Source organism: Dermacentor albipictus, chromosome 4 (genome assembly GCF_038994185.2).
Source record: "Dermacentor albipictus isolate Rhodes 1998 colony chromosome 4, USDA_Dalb.pri_finalv2, whole genome shotgun sequence".
NCBI classification, from domain to species: domain Eukaryota; kingdom Metazoa; phylum Arthropoda; class Arachnida; order Ixodida; family Ixodidae; genus Dermacentor; species Dermacentor albipictus.
In genome coordinates, this window is record NC_091824.1 from 133,617,567 (window position 1) to 133,636,768 (window position 19,202).

Consider the following 19,202-nt stretch of genomic DNA (forward strand, 5'->3'; position numbering starts at 1 on the left):
TGTCGAGGTCCCATTGAAGTTTAAAGAAAATTGTATTGTTAGTAATATTTTGGTAGACTACACATTCATCTGCGAAGAGCCGGATAGTTGAAGTTGAAAAGCAGGAAGAATGCCTGGTAATGTAAATTAAAAAGAGCAAAGGACCGAGAACTGACCCTTGGAAAACGCCAGATGTTACTGCAGTAGGGACAGAAGAGAAATTGTTATACTGGGTGCGGTTAGACAAATTTTTATCCGTGCTAAGGCATTGGGATTTATATTAGGCTAAGTACGAAGATAAGCAAATCATGCGAAACTGAATGAGAAGCCTTTGCGAAATCAATGAATGTACAATCCGTTTCAAATTCCAGGTTTGCATTAATGAACAGGTCGTTAGGGAAAGACAGCAATTGTGTTTCACACGAAAACGTTTTCCCGTACCCGAGTTGCGAATTACTGAAAAAATAAAGAAACTATTGGCCTCAAGGAACTCTATAAGGTATGAGTATATTATATGAGTATATTATGTGCTCCAATATTTTTAGAGGAATGCATGTCAATAAAATGAGGCGGTAAATTGCCTGCGATCAGGCCCTTGTTGGTGCCGAGATCGAACCCGCAAGGCGCACACATGACAGTGTCCTCCCCCCCCCCCCCCCCCGTTACTGCCCTACTCGTCGTTAGGGCTAGTGGGGCCGCTACGTGATGGAAGTGGGAAAATGGCCATAATGTGGCGAGAAATTATCCGGTCGGCCGAAATTGGTGTAATCGGATTCCAGAGCATTTCCCGGATAAAATGGTAACCTTTGGTTGGTACCGGCACGTGGTCCGCCCGAAAAACATCCCACTTCAGTTGCTCCTCCTGAAACCAGCTTAGGTGCAGTTTCATTAATTACCTCTATGTTATCTCCATCTTCTTGTTTTATAGCTGCATATTTGTTTGCGAGCTTCAGCCTGAATTCATCTGCTTTTACCCTTACTGCGTCTATGTGGACCTGTTTTTTCCTGACTAATTTTACTCTTTCTCTCAACAAATTCAGAGAAATCCTAGACTTCACTAACTTATGGTCACTGCCTTTTGCTTTTCCTAATACATCTACATCCTGCGCTATGCTGGGATCGGCATAGAGTAAGAAATCTATTTAATTTCTCATTTCTTCATTAGGGCTTTTCCAGGTCCACTACTTGTCACTGCGCTTCGTGAAGAACGTATTCATTATTCAGAGTCTATTCCTTTCCGCGAATTCTGCCAACGTCTCTAGTGTTCCTACAATCGATGCCGTAGTTGGCAATTGCTTGTTCCCTGCTTCTTTCGACACCCTGCTGGTGTCGCAACACACGAAACGCCTGCTTATGCAGACGCCCCCTGCGGGGCGAACTCTTGATGTTTTGTACTGCATGCCGATGAAGGCTGGGATGTGGATATCACTTATATCACTGTCCTTTTAGTGTCTCCTTGAATATGTGCTTGTACTACTATGAACAGGTATGGCGTCTTGTGTTCTAGACGCATAACTAATTTCGCGAGTATACTGTGTTCATGCAGCGAAATTCAAGTTGCAATTAAAATGCAAAAAAAATATTTCATGCTACGTACATAGCCTGTGTACTTTCCTGCCCACGGACGCACTACTACTTGATGGCTCACCAAGCAAAGTATGGTGAACAAAAGAAACATATATTTATATGACCAATCACCGCACTGTTGAGAAAAAAAGCACACGACGACCAGCGCCCGTTCGGTATTTTAACTACAATCGCTTAAGTACTCAAACTGGAGTCCACTACCTCCTCTGCAACAACGAAGCTACGCAACAAAGTACTGCAGTGCTGGCACGACCCGCAAGCGAACACCTTCCCTCGCATATATCAGCAGTCGGCATGCTTCTCGGGCGACGTGCACTGGAAGGAACGGGCGAACTGGTTCGATCGCAGCATGCCATAGAGGCACACTTTGGCAGCTTCCTTGTCCCCGCAAGTGCTCTGGCAGAAGCGCCGGAAGAAAATTTGCACCCTGAGCCTCTCGATGGCGGAGTCATCGTCGAAAGGCACGTCCCTGGCTCGGGCTCTTCCACTGATGATGCGCCACTGAGAAGTGGCAGCGGCCAGAGCCAAGTCCAGAGCCCAGGGAAGGAACACCATAGTGCGAAGGCTTGCGTCGCTCACGTTGTCCGCCTGCGCCCGGTGCATACAGAAAACGTTACAGTGTTGTGATGAACTTATGACCAAACTTGCAATGTTAGGGTACTGCGCTGCTGGATCCAGAGGACAGGGTCGGGACTGGGGTGTCTCGGACTGTGCTATAGAGAAGAGACGCGCGCTCTTCTCGCCTAGCACATGCGTGGGGCAGCCAGGGCTTGATCATGTGACCTCCAACATATTAGGCATCCGAGAAGCACGTATCAAGCCACCATACTTCTCGGCTCTCCCTCGCACCCACTGCAGATCGCTCGACCTCCAACACACGATGCGCAGGCCGCTTCTCTTTACTTCATTCCCACAAAATTAAAATTAAATTAAATTATGGGGTTTTACGTGCCAAACCCACTTTCTGATTATGAGGCACGCCATAGTGGAGGACTCCGGAAATTTCGACCACCAGGGGTTCTTTAACGTGCACTTAAATCTAAGTACACGGGTGTTTTCGCATTTCGCCCCCATCGAAATGCGGCCGCCGTGGCCGGTATTCGATCCTGTGACCTCTGCTCAGCAGCCCAACACCATGGCCACTGAGCAACCACGGCGGGTATTTTATTCCCACGAAAAGGTGCGGCTGTGCAAACAGCACTTCCGTGAGTCCACTGGTGATAAGGCTGTAAATTTGGGCATTTCTTTTGCGTCTCAAAACGGCAAGGACATTTTTGGTGAGTTTCCCAAGAAGCGACCACTTTACCAGCGCGCGCCTAGACCACGACGGGGCCCAGCGCTGACTATAGACGGGTCAACAAAGGAGCTAGCTTCTACGTGGCAGCAACCACCGCATTCTGTGGAAGCGGTGACGACCATCAAGGACAGGCTCCTGAAATTGCTATAAGCGGACCCTCACGGAGCGCCCACTAATTGATGGAAGGGGCCAACGTCGACGGTTTCCATTGTAAGAGCGTCGACTCCGGTTTCCCAATTGCCTCACGATTGCGTCATATGCGGGAGCAAAGGTGCAAGATCAGACACGAAGTTTAGCAAGGTGGTGCGACCATGGGCGGAGTGCTGCGAACAGTTCGACCATTCCGATTGGCCTGGTTAAGGTCATTAGATTCCCTCGTCTGGTGACCTAGGGAGAACCAGAACTTAAGGAAAGTCGCAGTTCCCCCTGAAGGGCGACACATCGATTGCGATATCCAATTAGCAGACGGCTATAAGAAGTAAGGATAGTAGTATTACCGGCCTTCTAAACGTGTAAACATTCGCTTACGAACTAAATTAACAAGCATGGTGTCACGCGCGCACAGGCAAACGTGAACACATCTCACTCGATGACCGCGGAAACTCGCTTTCAATACGCTGGAGTGAGAAAGCGCGGCAGCAGCAGCGAGCGAATTGACCTTCGTGCTGCCTCTCTCTTCAGCGCGAACTAAACTGCGGAAACACAGCGCACAAGAAGCTATCAGCACTCAGCCCCATCGCAGATAGCTTTCAAGAAAGGGCCCGCGCGCGACTGCACCATACGCAGCAGCCACAAAAGTAGAACGTCCCCCCTCCCTCCCAGCCCCCGTACCTTGCGCAAGACATAAGACGGCGCGCTTCCTCCTCACTTTCCTCCTTTGCGAGCGCGAGATTGAGCCGCCATCGTCCACTCACCCTCGCACGCTTTCCCTGGCACATACAGTATACGGCGCGCGGGGACGATGGCATAAATGCGCCTGGGGTGTCCTATAATTGCTATCGCAATAAAAGCGGATCTTGAGCGCTGTGAGTGCGTGCTCAGATGTCGATAGTGTGATCAGACATGTGGTGCGAAGTGGAGGGTGCTCCCATACCCATGGAATCAGTATTGACTTATAAAGATGTAAAATAAAGTAAAATAAAGCCATTTGTTTTCTTCAACCTCCCGACCTCATCTCCTCACCAACAAGCAACTCTAGGAGATAAAGACGGATTACGGCGTGGGTTCGCTTAGTCAGCTTAGTGCGACTGCCGGGTGTAGCGCAGGCCATCTCCATGTTTTCGGCGTTCTGGCGGCGTAGGGAAGCGACCCTATATGTGATGCCTGAATGAGTACCACGAGCCCCAGAACCGGATGATTACACGCACACTAAACTTCTTGTATTTGCAAAACATCCTTTTTGAAGGGTGTAGGCTTGTCAGATGTATAGAAAACGTCATTATGGATGTCACTTCATTTCAGTATAGCCAGAATGTTCACGTAACGGCAGTTTTCACCGAGAGTCTGGCATGCGGTCAACACTTTTCTTAAAAATAGCTCTTGTAGTCTCTCACTAAAATCGGATGTCTAACAACCGCAGGGGAGACCATCCAGATCGTTCAAACCATTGAAGTTCCTCTAAAGCCTTCAATATCCATAGCGTTTCCCGACGGCCGGCGGCACGCTCTCGCATCTCCTCGAACACGGCGAAAGTAAGCGCCGAGTGAGATTACACAATGCAAAATTTTATAGCTTCAGGCACTTGCGGCCTCGGCTTATGGGACTGGCTTCGAAGAAGCACTTACCGTTATTGGCGAACCAGAGTCCTCTTTAACCTAAAGCCCCTTAAACTTCGTAAAGTAGCGACACTCTCCTCCTCCGCCTTCACTCCTCCTCGTTTCTCCTTTCACGCTCCCTCCTCGACCGTGGCGCCGCCTACACTGCTCGAGCGTAGCAACGGCGCCAACATGCGCTCCTCGCCACTCCGTAGACGCTTCTCGAGCAAAAATGGCGCTGATGCACGGCGCGAGGGCCCACGTGATGCCATTAGGCCAATAGGGACGCGGCGTCAGCCTCGACCAGAGCGCGCGAGGAGGAGGCGGCATTCTTCAAAGCGTGGCACTACTTTACGAAGTTTAAGGGGTTTTACTGTAACCAACCCTTGCCACCTCGATGAGGCGACAAGCGCACGCGCTCGCTCACCACGAGCAAGTCGGTGGCGTCTCCGCGGACGCACTGGCCGTATTCGCTCAGGCGTGACCTGAGCGCCGGGCTACGCGCGGAGACAGCGCGTGCCCACTCGACGAGCAGCATCACGCCCAACGTGGAGTAGTCCAGGCACGGCTCGCCGGCATCGGCGTGGAGAAGGTCCGGAGTGAGCGCGGCGGTGGGCACCACCAAAGTCCCGGCGGGGTCGCTCTCGATGCGCCCTTCTAGCTGCGACCGAACAGTGGCGGCAACGTCGGCGCGAAGGCACGTCGGTGCGCCCGTCTTGCGAGCCAGCAGGATGTTGGCCACGAAGTCGTCGCTGTAGCGCGCTTTCTCTCGGGTCGCCGTGGAGCTCGCGCCGCAGCCTTCGTTGATGACGCTGCCTGTTAGCGGATGAAAGGACACGATTATGCGTGTTTACAGGCTGAATTAATATGAATGTAAAGAAGGAACTCGTGAGGAATAGGTCTGAGTACGAAGAGGTTAGCAGTCATGGTTCAAACTATAGTTTAGGGACAGTGTCATCAAAATGGTGACAGTGCGTTTATAAAGGTAGTATTGTATATTGTACCAGTGTGTGCTACCTGAGGTTATATATATATATATATATATATATATATATATATATATATATATATATATATATATATATATATATATATATATATATATATATATATATATATATATATATTGCCTATACTGTTCTCACATACTGCACTTATTGACGCTTTCTGTGAAGCGTGTACAACAAACTTTTCATATGTTACAATTAAGTCCTGCGTATTAGTTCCAATGGCGCATGACCTTTGGTTTTCTTCTTTCTTGTTTTTACTTTCTTTCTCAATGTACGCTTATCTTGCTTTGAGATGTTTCAACTTGTATATTGCTCCTTAGTAATCCTTCGCACGCCTACTGCTAACTTAAACTCAACGCACTATTAATTCTCTCACTCTTTGTCATAGATGTTCGAGCAAATGTAAATGTTTTTTTTTTCGAGGTCTGATCGATATCGAAATGAGAACCACAGTGAAAATTGGATGACGCTGTGGGCAGATCTGTTGCGCAGTGTCTCTCGTATGCCCGTCGATCGCGTGAAGTCGCAGTTGTCAATTCTGAGCGCGCAGAGAGCACGTAAACATGCCTCGAACAACAGTCTCCCGCGAAGTGTGAAGTGAGCGCTGTCATTCGATTTCTGCATGCTGAGGGGTGCAATGCAGCCGAAATTCATCGCTGAATGAGTAATGTGTACGATACAACTTTCATGAGTGACAGCAAAGTGAGGCAATGGTGCAGGAACGTTGAAGCAGGACGCACAGACGTTCATAATGCAGGCGGTCAGGGAAGGAAGCGAGTATCAATCGATGATCTTCTTCAGCGAGTGGATCGGTCGATTCGAGAAAATAGAAGATTCAGAATTTCTGTGTTGAGTGATTTGTTTCCCGAAATTTCGCGATCAGCTCTCTTTACCACCGTGAGTGATAGACTTCAGCATCGCAAACTCTGTGCGAGGTGGGTCCCCAAGATGCTGACCGACCATTACAAAACACAGCGAATATGGGTGCAGCCTTAACATTTCTCCAGTGCTACCATGATGAAGGAGAAGAGTTTTTGAAGAAAATCTTGACAGGGGGCGAGACGTGGGTCCGTTTCGGAACTGAAGAAACAAAAGAGGAATCCAAACAGCGCATTCATTCTGACTCCCTGAAAGCAAAGCAGTTCATGCGAACGTTCTCCAGCAGAAAATGTATGTCTACTGTGTTCTGGGACAGCAATGGTGTTCTCTTGGTGGAATTCATGGAACGTGGCACGACCATCAGTGCAGTCTCGTACAGCTTGACTCCCGAATGTCTACGAAAGGCGATTCAAAACAAGCGAAGAGGAATGTTGGCATCAGGCATTGTCATTCTTCATGACAACGCGCGGCTGCACCAGGCATTGTCCTTCATGCATGACAACGCGCGGCCGCACAATGCAGCTGCAACAAAGAAGCTCCTGCAGCGTTTTCGGTGGGAAGTGTTTGATCACCCACCGTACAGCCTGGACTTGGCTCCCTCTGATTACTATCTCTTTGCTCACATGAAGCGCTGGCTAGGAAGACATCAGTTTGACTCCTGATGAGAACCGCAGTGTTCCACAAACACCACAACCACGACTCAGATGACTCAGAACCACTCAACCATGACTCAGAACCACAACCATGACTCAGACAACAAGCTGCGGACCAGCGTACAGAATTGGCTGAAAGCATAGCCGGCTGCCTCCTATGACGAGGGTATAGGAAAGCTGATACCAGGCTACGACAAATGTCTCAAGCGACGCGGCGACTAAGCAGAAAAGTAGCTGGAAAGTGTATCTAAATGTTGCAAATAAAACAGCTTTGATTTTCACTGTGATTTTCGTTTGCGACCTATCGGACCTTGAAGGTACACTAGCCCTCCCCGAGCTTACCTTGACGTTAAGGCCCGTTCCGGGCGTAATGTCGACAATAGACAGTTGTTTTTTTAAGAAATGTATAAACCTTTAAATATATATACATAGTATGCCATCGCGCCGAGGCTCGTATACCGTGGGACGCACGCCGTTCCAAGCATGGACCACTTCCAAGCTAGCCGAAGGAGGTAAAGGGCCCACACGTCGGCACGGCGAGTATGTGATAGCCAGGACCAACCTGGAGGCGGATAGGCGCTTTTCGAAACTGCTACGCAGAAGACTGGTGTATTCGCACAAGCGCAGGAAAGTGCGCCAGTTACGAGTGCTCCTACTTGCGCTCATGAAGGAGAGCTCGATTATTACCCGCCGTCTTGACCACGAGTCTTTCCGGGACCTCGGCGATGTTCAACGCAAGGTTGTCGTGGAGCCGTGTGCTCGTTTCGATGGCCTGGTTCAGCGCGGCCACCATTTTGTCCAGGTAGGCGCGTGTCTCGCCTCCTTCCAGTGAATGTGCCAGCCATGAGGCGAACTGGGCGCTCATGTGCTCGCCAGTTGCCTACAGGAAGATGAGTAAATTTCAGCCCAAAAAAAGTTAATGAACATGCCGCTCTGGCTTTTGTTGGCAAAGCTGCAAGCGAACGCATGATGCTCAGGAACGGTACCGCGGCGACGTGTCATTCAGAGTTAGGGAGTGGAATCCTCCGTTCCATTTCCGCTACATTCCGGAGATTGGAAATCTCCGCAAATCCACTCCTTTTTAACTCCTCGGAACGGTGAGAGTTTAACCATCCACACTCCTGCGGTGGCTGAGCGGGTTCATTGTGTTCCTTCAACTCCACTAAATTAAACCCTTGCTATAATTGTCCGCTTGCATGCCGCACACGCACACACTAAAAAAAATGCAGTGATAGTTTAACAGGGCGATGAAAGGGACTAGTTGGTGACCGTTCATACTTTTCTTCTTGCGCTATATATGACAAGACGCAGACAGGAAAACAGGGACAAATTACGCACCATTCGTTTGTCCCTGTTTTCCTGTCCTGGTCCTTTCGTACTAGCGCAAGAAAGTCTGAACTCTTAGCAACGTGAAAAAGCTTACGTGCTATTTTTATGCGAAGCATATTACGAGAGCTCAACCCAGCTCCTCAGGCGCGGCGGTGTCGCCTTGAAACCACGTGACACCGTGACGTCACGACCGAGGAGGAGTGGCTTTGGCTCAACTCTTGCAAGACGGGCTGGGTGGGAATCGAACCAGGGTCTCCGGAGTGTGGGACGGAGACGCTACCACTGAGCCACGAGTACGATGCTTCAAAGCGGTACAAAAGCGCCTCTAGTGAATGCGGTGTTGCCTTAGAAACGAGCTGTTTCTAAGGCGTGCGTCTCTTGCTCAGGCGCACATTTCGTTGCCGCGCCGAACGCTGCTTTGCTCGACGCTCACCGCGTCCAATGCGGGGCGCGTAGTCGCTGCCCTGTAGCCCATTGTCTTACACCCCTTGGCGGGTCGACGGGAACGCTGTCGCGTTCCACTCTTGAAGGCGAAGCAGTAATGCATGAGTTGTTTCTTCGTCTAGCCGAACCAAATATAGCCAAGCAACAGCAGTTCACCAGGCTAAACAGTGGTTCAACAACTAAAATAAAGGCTAGTATGCTTCGCATCCTGGGCTTAACCTTACCTAAGCCACAGTCATTTTTTCACACAAGAATAAACAGGCTTTGTGGCCTCTTATTTCTTCAGGGCGTTGTTGTCTCTACCCTCTCTATTTATTAACCATTCGAGTAAAGCAAAATATAATATAATCGTATGCCTTGCTTCCCCGTAGTGGATAATTATTTGAGTAAGAAGCAGGCAAGCAAAAATTATGATGGTCGCCTTCACGCAGAATGCTGCTGTCGCAGTGAGCGAGTTCAGAGCGTAAGGAATAGCCGAAGTGTGCTGCCTTTTTTTTTCACATTTAATGGCATAATACCGGAGACAATATTCCAGCACACCTATCTGACCGCCTGTTGTCGCATCTTGTGGATAATCGACGCGTGCGAGAAAATATAGCGCGCTTTCCAAATCACAGTTGACTCGTGCAGGGTGCAACCGTTAGCGATATGGCCGTTTTCGGCCTGCCTCGCATAGTCTTAGGCTTTGCGTGCTCTTGTTCTAACTCTTGGCAACAGAAGGCCTTAATCAGATGTTAATGAGTTCTCTAAAAGTACGAAGTTAACTAACATAAATCATCAGCAAAATATTATGGAGCTATCTATAAACAAAAGTGTCTCTTTTTAAATGCACTTTAATATTGCAATGAAGAAAAGCTTCCGGATCATCAGAAGTGTAGCATATCATGTTTATAATTGCCGCTGCAGAGGAAGTGAACAATAGGCACTAACTGAAAGATCCACATTCAGTAAAAATTGAGAAATCTAATATATTAGCGAAATCTATGTTTAGTCTATCTGGCAAACATGACGGTTTTGTAGCCTCGCCTAAAATCAGTAATTAGCGCTCTGGAACTATGTGCCAATTCCATTCCAACTCTACTTCCGCAATCTCGGGCTTCCATTCCATTCCCCTTCTATCCGCCAGGCTGGTGCTAATATTCCATTCCATTCCGGATATTTGAAAATGTCAAATGATTCCGGAATTATTCCCTCTCTGTAGCAGCGACTCCGTATCTCTGGCGTCACATTTCGTCATCGATGTAACTGCAGAAGCGAACCGCAAGTATTGATGCGTGTTTCTGCAGTTACGCTACGGTAGGTTCGTGCGGGGCTGGCGGGAGCGAATCCACGACGGCCATATTTCTTTGTAGGCTTGTGCGAGGATCTTCTTCCAGGATTTCATGAAAGATCAGATGTATTTAGAAACTGGATACACTGGCACACACTGGTGATGCGAGGTAGTGTAATGCTTTGACACCGATGCTTGCTTCAGCAGCCTGTGCTGTTCAAATTCTCTGTAATTACCTTTTCATTCCCAGCCATATACAGGTGAAAAAAATAAGCCCCTATAGCAGATACAGCTCTCGTGCTAACCCATGCATTCGTGTTCACTGAAGCCCACCGGGCCTAATGACGTATGATATACGTTGCACCGCATTTTGTGGCTTCGCACCTGTAAGCACAACGTGATGTCCTCAAAGCCGGCGGTGTTGGCGGTCAGCAAGTAGGGGTATCTCATCACCTGCGCCAGCATCAGCAGAAGCGAGTAAAGGCCCGCGATTTGCAGGTCGGTCGTGGTTAGTGCCGCGATCATGCCTTTTAGGGCAACGACCGCCCCAATTTTCACGACTGCGTTCGTTACGGTGCTCGATTCGTTGGACGTGGAGGAGAAGGCGTGCTTCAGGCCGTCCTCCCAGGATAGACCCAGACCGAGCGACGCTGCATTCTAGAATAGATCAGACAGCAAGAATTTAGTGAGTGAGCGAGCGAACGATTCTATGTACAACCGGGCGTAATCTGGACGATGGAGGGGAATGCAGATAACGCTGTTTTACCTACATGTCTCCCGTGACTTTCAGGCAACATTTCCTGAGGGCCGCGAAAAGGCGTCACAAAGTCGAGAGACGATAGTGTTTAAATCTCTACTGCGATTTTATTTTTTGCTTCGCTATGACCACGCAAGCTTCGCTGCTCTTGCACGACGACCACCTTATTAATTATGCATGTTAAAATAAGCTCTATGACGTATTAAAGGACCCAATAAAGAAACGCCAAAGCATCGCATTACACCATAGCCTGGGAACAATTACAATACATTTATATTACGGCTCCAATATAGCAGCTTATATTCCCTTCAAGTGTAGCGACTGCTCAAAAGTGGCTTTACTTTTGTCTTGCCGTTGTAATCAGTTACTTTTGTGCTTGAATGCATAAAACGACGTTTCGTTAAGAAAGCAACTGGAACGCCAATGCATTTATCCGCAAAGTTCGGCAAATAATATCTCGAAACTGATGTCATCCTGAGAATTCGTTCCAAGTGGATCCGCGAACTCGACGGCTAGAATTTGTAAATTGCAATATGGGCCATAAGGTATTTAATTAAAAAGTTGATTATATATTTTTGTTAATTAGTTGATTATCTAGCTCAATATATTGCGCAAGTAATGGCCGCCTTTTCGAGTAGACTAGCTCATGAACTAGAATAGTGCTATCTGCCGCAGGCAACCCTTAAAAATTCTTGAAATTGTTCCATGAAACGCCCGGTAAACTTCAGACGTCACCTGCAAGACGAGCAACTATCCAAACACCCGGCGTTTTGTTTCTTGTATTTAATTCGTACTGCATTCAGGCCGCAGGCACTTAAGGGAAGCATATATTAGAAAGACGCCAACACACGTGTTGATGAACCATGTGAATGATTGTTTCCTTCCTCCGCTCGATTTTCGAAACGCTGCAATCGTGGGCTGAGCTGTGGCCGTAGTTCTTAGGAAACTACGGGCGCAGCATATCATAAATTAGCTATCGAAATGCTATAGCTGGGGTCTTATATTGTACTAATACGTATACTAGCAATGTAGCACCTCTCCGACGCTTGTGGCGTTGAGCGTCGAAGATTCGTCGACTTGGCTCCTCGCCCTCTCAACTCTGGCGTCCAGACCCTGCAGAGCGGCAGTCAGCGACCGGTTCTTGGGCCAGCCGAGTTCGCGCAGTGCGATGTTCAGGAACCGCGTGGCGTGGTCACCAAGCGTGGACTGAAGGCTCTCACCGACGTCCATGACCAGAAGCCCGTTCGCCGCAATTTCTTCCTTGCTCACCCGAACCAGTCCGGCGAAACCCGTGCGAAAATTGGCGGCCACGACGTGGTAGAAAAGCTGCTGCACACTCGCGAAATTGGTCCACACGCTTTTGTTGAGGCTCATGCTCTCCAGTAAGGCTCGGGAATGGGTTCGCGGACGTTTCCGGGCGTAGGCAAGACAGCTGGCGTAGAAGCGAGCCATTCCGACGTCGTGTGGTCTGCGGAACCGCAGACGGGCGTTATCATTTCGCGTAGTCGCTATGTATACCGGTTCTACTTTCGGTCCCCACCCTAAAACACCTTGAAGACGCTGAAGCCGTTAACAAGGGCAATCGGACACTGCAATACTACGTAAACCTAGGCTTCGTTTACGCGGTAGTGTAGTGCCAAACTTGCATTCAAGGTTGCTAGTTACGGCAACCTTAATATTACCACATCGCATTATACCATAGTCTGGGCACAATAGCAATACATCCATATTACTGCTCCAATATGGCGGCTTATATTCCCTTCTAGTATGTAGCGACTGCTAAAAGTGGCTTTACTTTCGCCTTGCCCTTGTAACCAGGCAATGCACTCGTATATAAGCGCATCATGAAATCGCTTCTTGAGTGTTTTATTGAATCATGTTCAAGCTCTGGTATTCCTTGCTTTCTCCAAGATTTCTAGGATATTTACAATACAATATGTATAATAACTGCATACAGTACATTATGCCGGTGTAAATAGTGTATGTGCACGTCCAATGCAGAATTCGAGCCGCTGCTATATACGGGGTGATCATTTTAATGTTTTCCAGAATTTTTAGTAATCGCCTGTTGCAGATAATATAACTCGTCTTTGAGCTAATTATTCAGATAGGCGAACATTACTTGCACGAGAAATCGACACATATCGTTAACTAATTAAATAATTAACTAATTAGCTTATTTATTAATTACGGTGGGGCACATACTGCAATTTACGAATTGTAGCCCATGAGTTTGCAAGGCGTATCGCCACTTGGATTGAATTTCCAGAATTACACCACCTTAGAGATATGTACTATCAAACTCGCCGTTCAAATGAACTGCTCCACTTACTTTAATAACAAAGCGCTCTTTTATGCATTGGAGCACAAAAATAACTGGAAAGCCCATGTAGCTCGTCCCACACTTTGGGAAATTATATCTCGAAACTGGTGTTATCCTGGAGATTCACTTCAAGTGGATACGTCTAGAAAACTCACGCTGTGCGTGAGCTTACGCTGTGCGTACGCCAGGGTGGCAGACGTCGCTCATCACTGCCACAAATAAAAAATTATTGTCGCCTCTTCAGACAAATTTCTAGAGCAGTAGTGTTGCCAGGTTGTCGTGTTTCGGTGCCGCACCCTGAAACCAAATGCAAGTTGTAAATAAAAAATTAGGTGAAAGAAACTGAAGTGGTGCACTGGCAACTGCTTACCGTCTATGATGTGTAGTTGATAAATGTTACAGATTAGGACGATTATTTTTTCGAGCTCTTCATGTTTCCAATAATGTACGTAATAGATGTTCCCCTATACGTTCCTTTGAATGTCTGCCTTCCGTTCCCTCATAACGCTCTGTTTGGTTTCTCGTCTGAGGAAATCGCACGCGTATCGAACGCAAACGTGCGCAGCCTGCGGAGAACGCCATTCTAACAGCCTGCATATGTAAGCCCGCTCACACGTAGCCGGCGCCGGGCTCCGCCCTGAGTAGCAGCTGTGTCATGGCCTGGTTCGCAGCTACGCTGAAGTTGACACGGTTTTCGTCGGCGTAGCTTCGGCGCGCGGTGCTGCCGGCGAACCAGCGTCCGCAGGCGTGCCGGTAGAAGTCCACGCACGGGTCGAACGTCGTGTCTGTGTTTTCCATCGCGAATGCCACCACTTTGTGGCAAGCCTCGGTCCAGCACATGCCGCTCTCGTTCTGCACCCCGGGCGGCAGGGGAACGTAGTTGTCACATTTCACACTCGCGAAGGATCTCGGTGGATATGTGGGCCAAATACCATTGTCGGCATACCCGTAACTTACAATCGGGGGCAGAAAGTTCCAATTGACCTTTCAACGTAGGCCAGATAACACTTAAACATCTCCAGCTCTTGTCATGCATGAACTGAAGGCGTCAATTAAATAGAAATTTTCGATATATAGTAAAGGGACAATTTTGATAGAATAGTGCACTTGCAGTGACGTCAGAATTAGGCGATTGGAGGAAGGGGGTGACAAGGCTTTGGGATGACTGCCACTGAAGGCAGGCGCTACTTCGTCACACATCTGTGCGGCTGGAAAGTGGCCGTTACGTCCACCGCCGTCATTACTTAGGACGGCCCTGACTATGCCGGAGCGAACTGATCTGTGGTTTACAAGGGACGCAGTCAAGAGAAGGATAGAAACAACGGGCGATCCGCTCACTCACGGGCGTGTGCACGGTGCGCGTCCTGTGGGAAAGGCGACTCTTGCGCGCCAAGAGCACCAGTGCCAGCGCAATCACGACCGCAACAAGCGGCACCAGGATCAGGATCCGCCACGCTGGGCTGGCACTGGAGGGTTCGTCGCGATCGTTGGCGAATAGGCCCATGCGCAGCCTACGGAGCGTCACTGTGGCCAAAGAGTAGGGAAAGCGAGAAAAAGTTTTGAAGCACTCTTATTTCAGGGCGTGAGTAGACGTGCAGGAGAAAATTAAGACGTGGGTGATGGGGAATCAAAAGGGGTTGACCTCTTTTCACATGCAGTATTCTTTTACCAGCGGTCTTCATGCGGCCGGAAAACAGACCATGGGCTCATTTGGCACCACGGAGTCGCGAGACCGAAAGTAGTGGTTGTCGGTTCTCTTATTACAGTGCCACGCGTTTGCCTCATGAGCAACTTTGGCGGAGGGGATGTGCTATCGGCATAAATAGGAACACGAATCAAATTAACATCCATGTTCGCATTTGCACGTTTCTAAGTGTTTAGTTGTGCCTCCTTATGCGCTTGCAGTGTGCCAGCACATCATGTGCTTCTGTATTATCTGTCCAATATTTGAATGCATTCGATTAATGGACAGGTAATAATATAGAAGCACATTAAATGTCAACACAAGTGCTTATGGCGGTGCAAGGAAGCATGTAGCAACGTGAAATTCCTTCGACACTCCCCGGTCTTTATGTCACGCGCCAGTTCTATAGAACGGTGTAAGTTGACTTTGGCTCGCACCTTGATAATCTGCCGTCCCAGAATACCTGGACTTGACGTTGGCCAATGCGGGAGCGGGCTTGGCGCTGTTAGTGGCGCCGGTCCCATCGACGCTTTCGTTCTTAATAATATTCATAATTCGTCCTCGCCAAGGAGGCAGGCCCTCGGACTCCGTCAAGTCAGCCAGCGTTTCGGGAGGCGCGGGAGCCGTTTCGGGAGGCGCGGGAGCCGTTTCGCCCGCGACCGGATAGCGACCGGAGGGGACGGCACTGAGGTTTGGTGTCACGGCGGGTGGCGTCGACGGATTCAGCTTTTCCGTGCTCCCTTTTGGCCCCGACGGAGCGAGGACACCGTCCACTGGCACCGCGGAATGTCTCCTGCAGCTGCCTTGCTCCACCATCCCGTCATTTCCTCGTCCGTTCGCAGGCGCTTCCACCGCTTCGTTCGGTACGTGCGACGTATCGTACTGCGGTGCTTCGACTGGCAGCGCCGGTTCCGAGTTCGACACCCGGAAGCCGCGGTCGCTTTCAACGTCCGTTTCTTGAGCGCTGGCGTGTCCGGCCAGGTCTGAAAGTCTGAGTGCGTCGGGTACCCTTGCAGTCGGCGCCATCTCCTGAGCGCCCTCACCAGGCTTTTTGCTGCGCTCCGGCACTTCATTCCTCTCCTCTGCGTGCCCGGCAGGTGCAGAGGCCAAAACTGCGAGAGAGCAGTCAAGGTTCTCAGCATAACCTTGATTGCTCGGGCTGCTCGGACTATTCCGGGGCATCTTCGTCCCCGTTTCTTTGGATTGGCCACTGGACTTGGCACTACCGTTCGCGCGGTCCGCGTCTGCCTTCTTGTTCCCATTGGCTGTCGTTGGGAGCGCCTTTATGTCCGTATTTCGGTCGCGTGATCGAGATGAGCTGGGGGTGGAACCTCCTGCTCGTTTGCGTCGTCCGTGCTCGTTACACTGACGCGACCTGGTCTTTCCTGCACGCTTGCGATTCGTCTCACGCTGCGGGGCCCGAGGCGACGGCGAAGCGGGCTCTCGGGACACATCGTCGTTTTTTCCGCCGCAGTCAACTTTTTCCGGCAGGTCTAAGCTTGCCATCGTTTGTAGATCGTTATTTTACTTACTTATAGGAAACAGTCCCTGCGTGCGCGGGGTGACCAGAGGTTTTGGCTGTAACGGGCCAAATGGATGTAGATGTCGCTCCTTCGAAATACCAGCCGAAGCCTGATTATGGTACTTTCTTCTTCTTCTGTCGGTGATGATGAGAAGACAACGCTCTTTCGTTTTTCTTTCCAGGTATAACCGAAATGGCGCGTGGCCATAGGTTACTCGGCCGTTCCTCAGTGAAATGACGCATGCATTGGACGAGCGTCATTTTGATTATATTTAGAAAAATAAGAGAAGGACAAGCTAAGGAAGTATGAATGCAACAGCGACCTGCTTTAGCAAAGGCAGTGGAGCCGGAGCCAGCTCCCCCCCCCCCTTTTTTTTTACGTTTAAGCGAAGCTTCCTTTCCCTAACGCTTTGTATTAGCAAGGGAATATAGAAATAATAAATGATTTTTACTATCACGTGGATCACTCAATTGCCAAGAAATTATGAAAATATTAACTACTGATTCTCTTGCTGGTTAGCTTCTTGCTTTCTGGTCAGTCTATTGGTGGTCAGGAAAGTTTTCAATGGCGACCGAGTCACGCGGATATGGCAGGAATTAAGATGGCAGACAGATCAGCTACTACAGCGCACGAATTGGGTACCCTCACTCTCACTACATTTTCCTTATCAGACGCCAAGAATGTTCGTTGCACCCTGTGGCATAAACTTTGCAAGAACATATGTTTTGATGAACCTGCAAAGTCTAAGGCCAACTCCTTGGTTCTCACGGAACCAAACCATTTGTCATATTTTCGACACGCTGCTTCATCGTCTACATTTAGGCGTTGTCGACACGTCTTATTTCTTGCGTCGCATCAAAAGTACGTTTCCAGACTGCAGTTCCCGCGATAGTACGATGCTTCAATAGAGCATATTATTAAAGCGATTAGAATTCTTAGGGAGCTTCACCCAGATTTCGGTACGTCTGTCAGCGTCTTCCGTATCTAACCGCTATTAGGCCAAGCTGGGTCACCGGGTAGCCCATGTTCTAATGTGTGGAGCATCATGCTGATATGATGAGGGAACCCGGTTCAAAGCAAACCCGTCTGACCAACTTACGTCCCTGGGCATGCGCTACTGCTTATATGTGGCTCTTCAATGAACCTCTTTCATGCCAACTTAGGTCACGGGATATGTTCCATTGAGCATGTGCCGCTCTCAGTCAATGAATCATCATCATCATCATCATCATCATCATCATCATGTGCCGCTCTGAGTCAATGAACCTCTTTGAAGCCAACTTGGGTCAGTGAGTATGGTCCACTGGGTTATGCTCCGCTCTTCAATGAACCCCTCTCACGCCAGCTTGAGTCACTGGATATATATGTGCCACTGGGTATGTGTCGGTCTACAATAAAAAAAAAATATATTTCTCTGTTGTCTCCGTTGCTAAGCGGAATGGACTCCACGACAAAAACAATTCGGGAATGGAATCAACTCCCTAAAGCAGCACTGAATATAATCGAAAATAGTGTCTTTTTTTTCCTCATCATTGTAACTTATGACGGTCTATCTCATATATCCCATATTTACCTTTACCTTGTATTTGTTGTATCATTTGATATTGCTTTTGCATTTTGTATTGATCATGTATGAATTACGCGATTACACATTGTGTCCAGTATTTTGATTTCCCCGCAGTTAATTTGTTCAGCTACGTATCCTAGCTATGTCGGTCGACTTTGTATACATTTCCCCCGCCCCCCACAACCACCCCTTGCAGTAATGCCACTACGGCGATGCAGGAATTCGATCTATCTATCTATCTATCTATCTATCTATCTATCTATCTATCTATCTATCTATCTATCTATCTATCTATCTATCTATCTATCTATCTATCTATCTATCTATCTATCTATCTATCTATCTATCTATCTATCTATCTATCTATCTATCTATCTATCTATCTATCTATCTATCTATCTATCTATCTATCTATCTATCTATCTATCTATCTATCTATCTATCTATCTATCTATCTATCTATCTATCTATCTATCTATCTATCTATCTATCTATTTATCTATCTATCTATCTATGGACACGCTGCGCTATATCTATATCTATCTATATCTATATATATGAACACGCTGCGCAATCTAGAAACGCGCGCGTTTCTAGATGGCGCAGCGTGTCCATGAAGCGCTTCAGCGGAGGCCATAAGGTGTGTCGGTACACTGAGTCAATGCATTAGCGTCGACCGTCGTCCTCGCATAGTTTCCGCCAAACTGTTTATGGAATCTTCTCAGAGTGACCAGCAGCGCATCTGCATGAGTAACTGTTTGAACATCCTTGACATACGTCCTCCCACAGTCAGCAGTGTGCTTGAAGCATGGTTACGGCGAAATAAACAGAGGCGTCGAGGCGTGCCATCAAGCACCCTTCGCTTCTTTATTTGTTTATTTATTTCCATCAGATCCGCCAGATTAGTCGACACTAATCTGACAGATTGCCTATGACAGATGAGCACCTGAGACCAAATTCACAAAGGTTTTCGTTCGTAAGTACTTTTTTATTTATTGGTCCGTAACCTTTAATTATATGTTCCCTGGACGGTTTTTGCTCTTACGAACTTTACTAGCCTAAGAAATTTTCGTTCTCGTGCGAAATCTCGGTTTTATTTCATTCATCCTGAAGCAATCGTGGTTTGTGTCTTTTTCTTTACCTCCT

The 19,202-nt window shown here is 48.3% G+C and overlaps 1 protein-coding gene across 1 annotated transcript; it reads right to left on the reverse strand.

The window, feature by feature from the left end:
- Positions 1-1,641: 1,641 nt before the first annotated feature.
- Positions 1,642-16,612, reverse strand: LOC135898402 (uncharacterized). The gene is made up of 8 exons (XM_065427317.1): positions 15,404-16,612; positions 14,625-14,806; positions 13,896-14,134; positions 11,995-12,427; positions 10,587-10,859; positions 7,847-8,039; positions 5,045-5,433; positions 1,642-2,154 (listed from the first exon to the last, which is right to left on the reverse strand). Exons 1-8 carry the CDS (start codon positions 16,470-16,472, stop codon positions 1,849-1,851), a joined length of 3,084 nt encoding a protein of 1,027 aa, XP_065283389.1. The 5' UTR covers positions 16,473-16,612; the 3' UTR covers positions 1,642-1,848.
- Between the last annotated feature and the right edge of the window lie 2,590 nt (positions 16,613-19,202).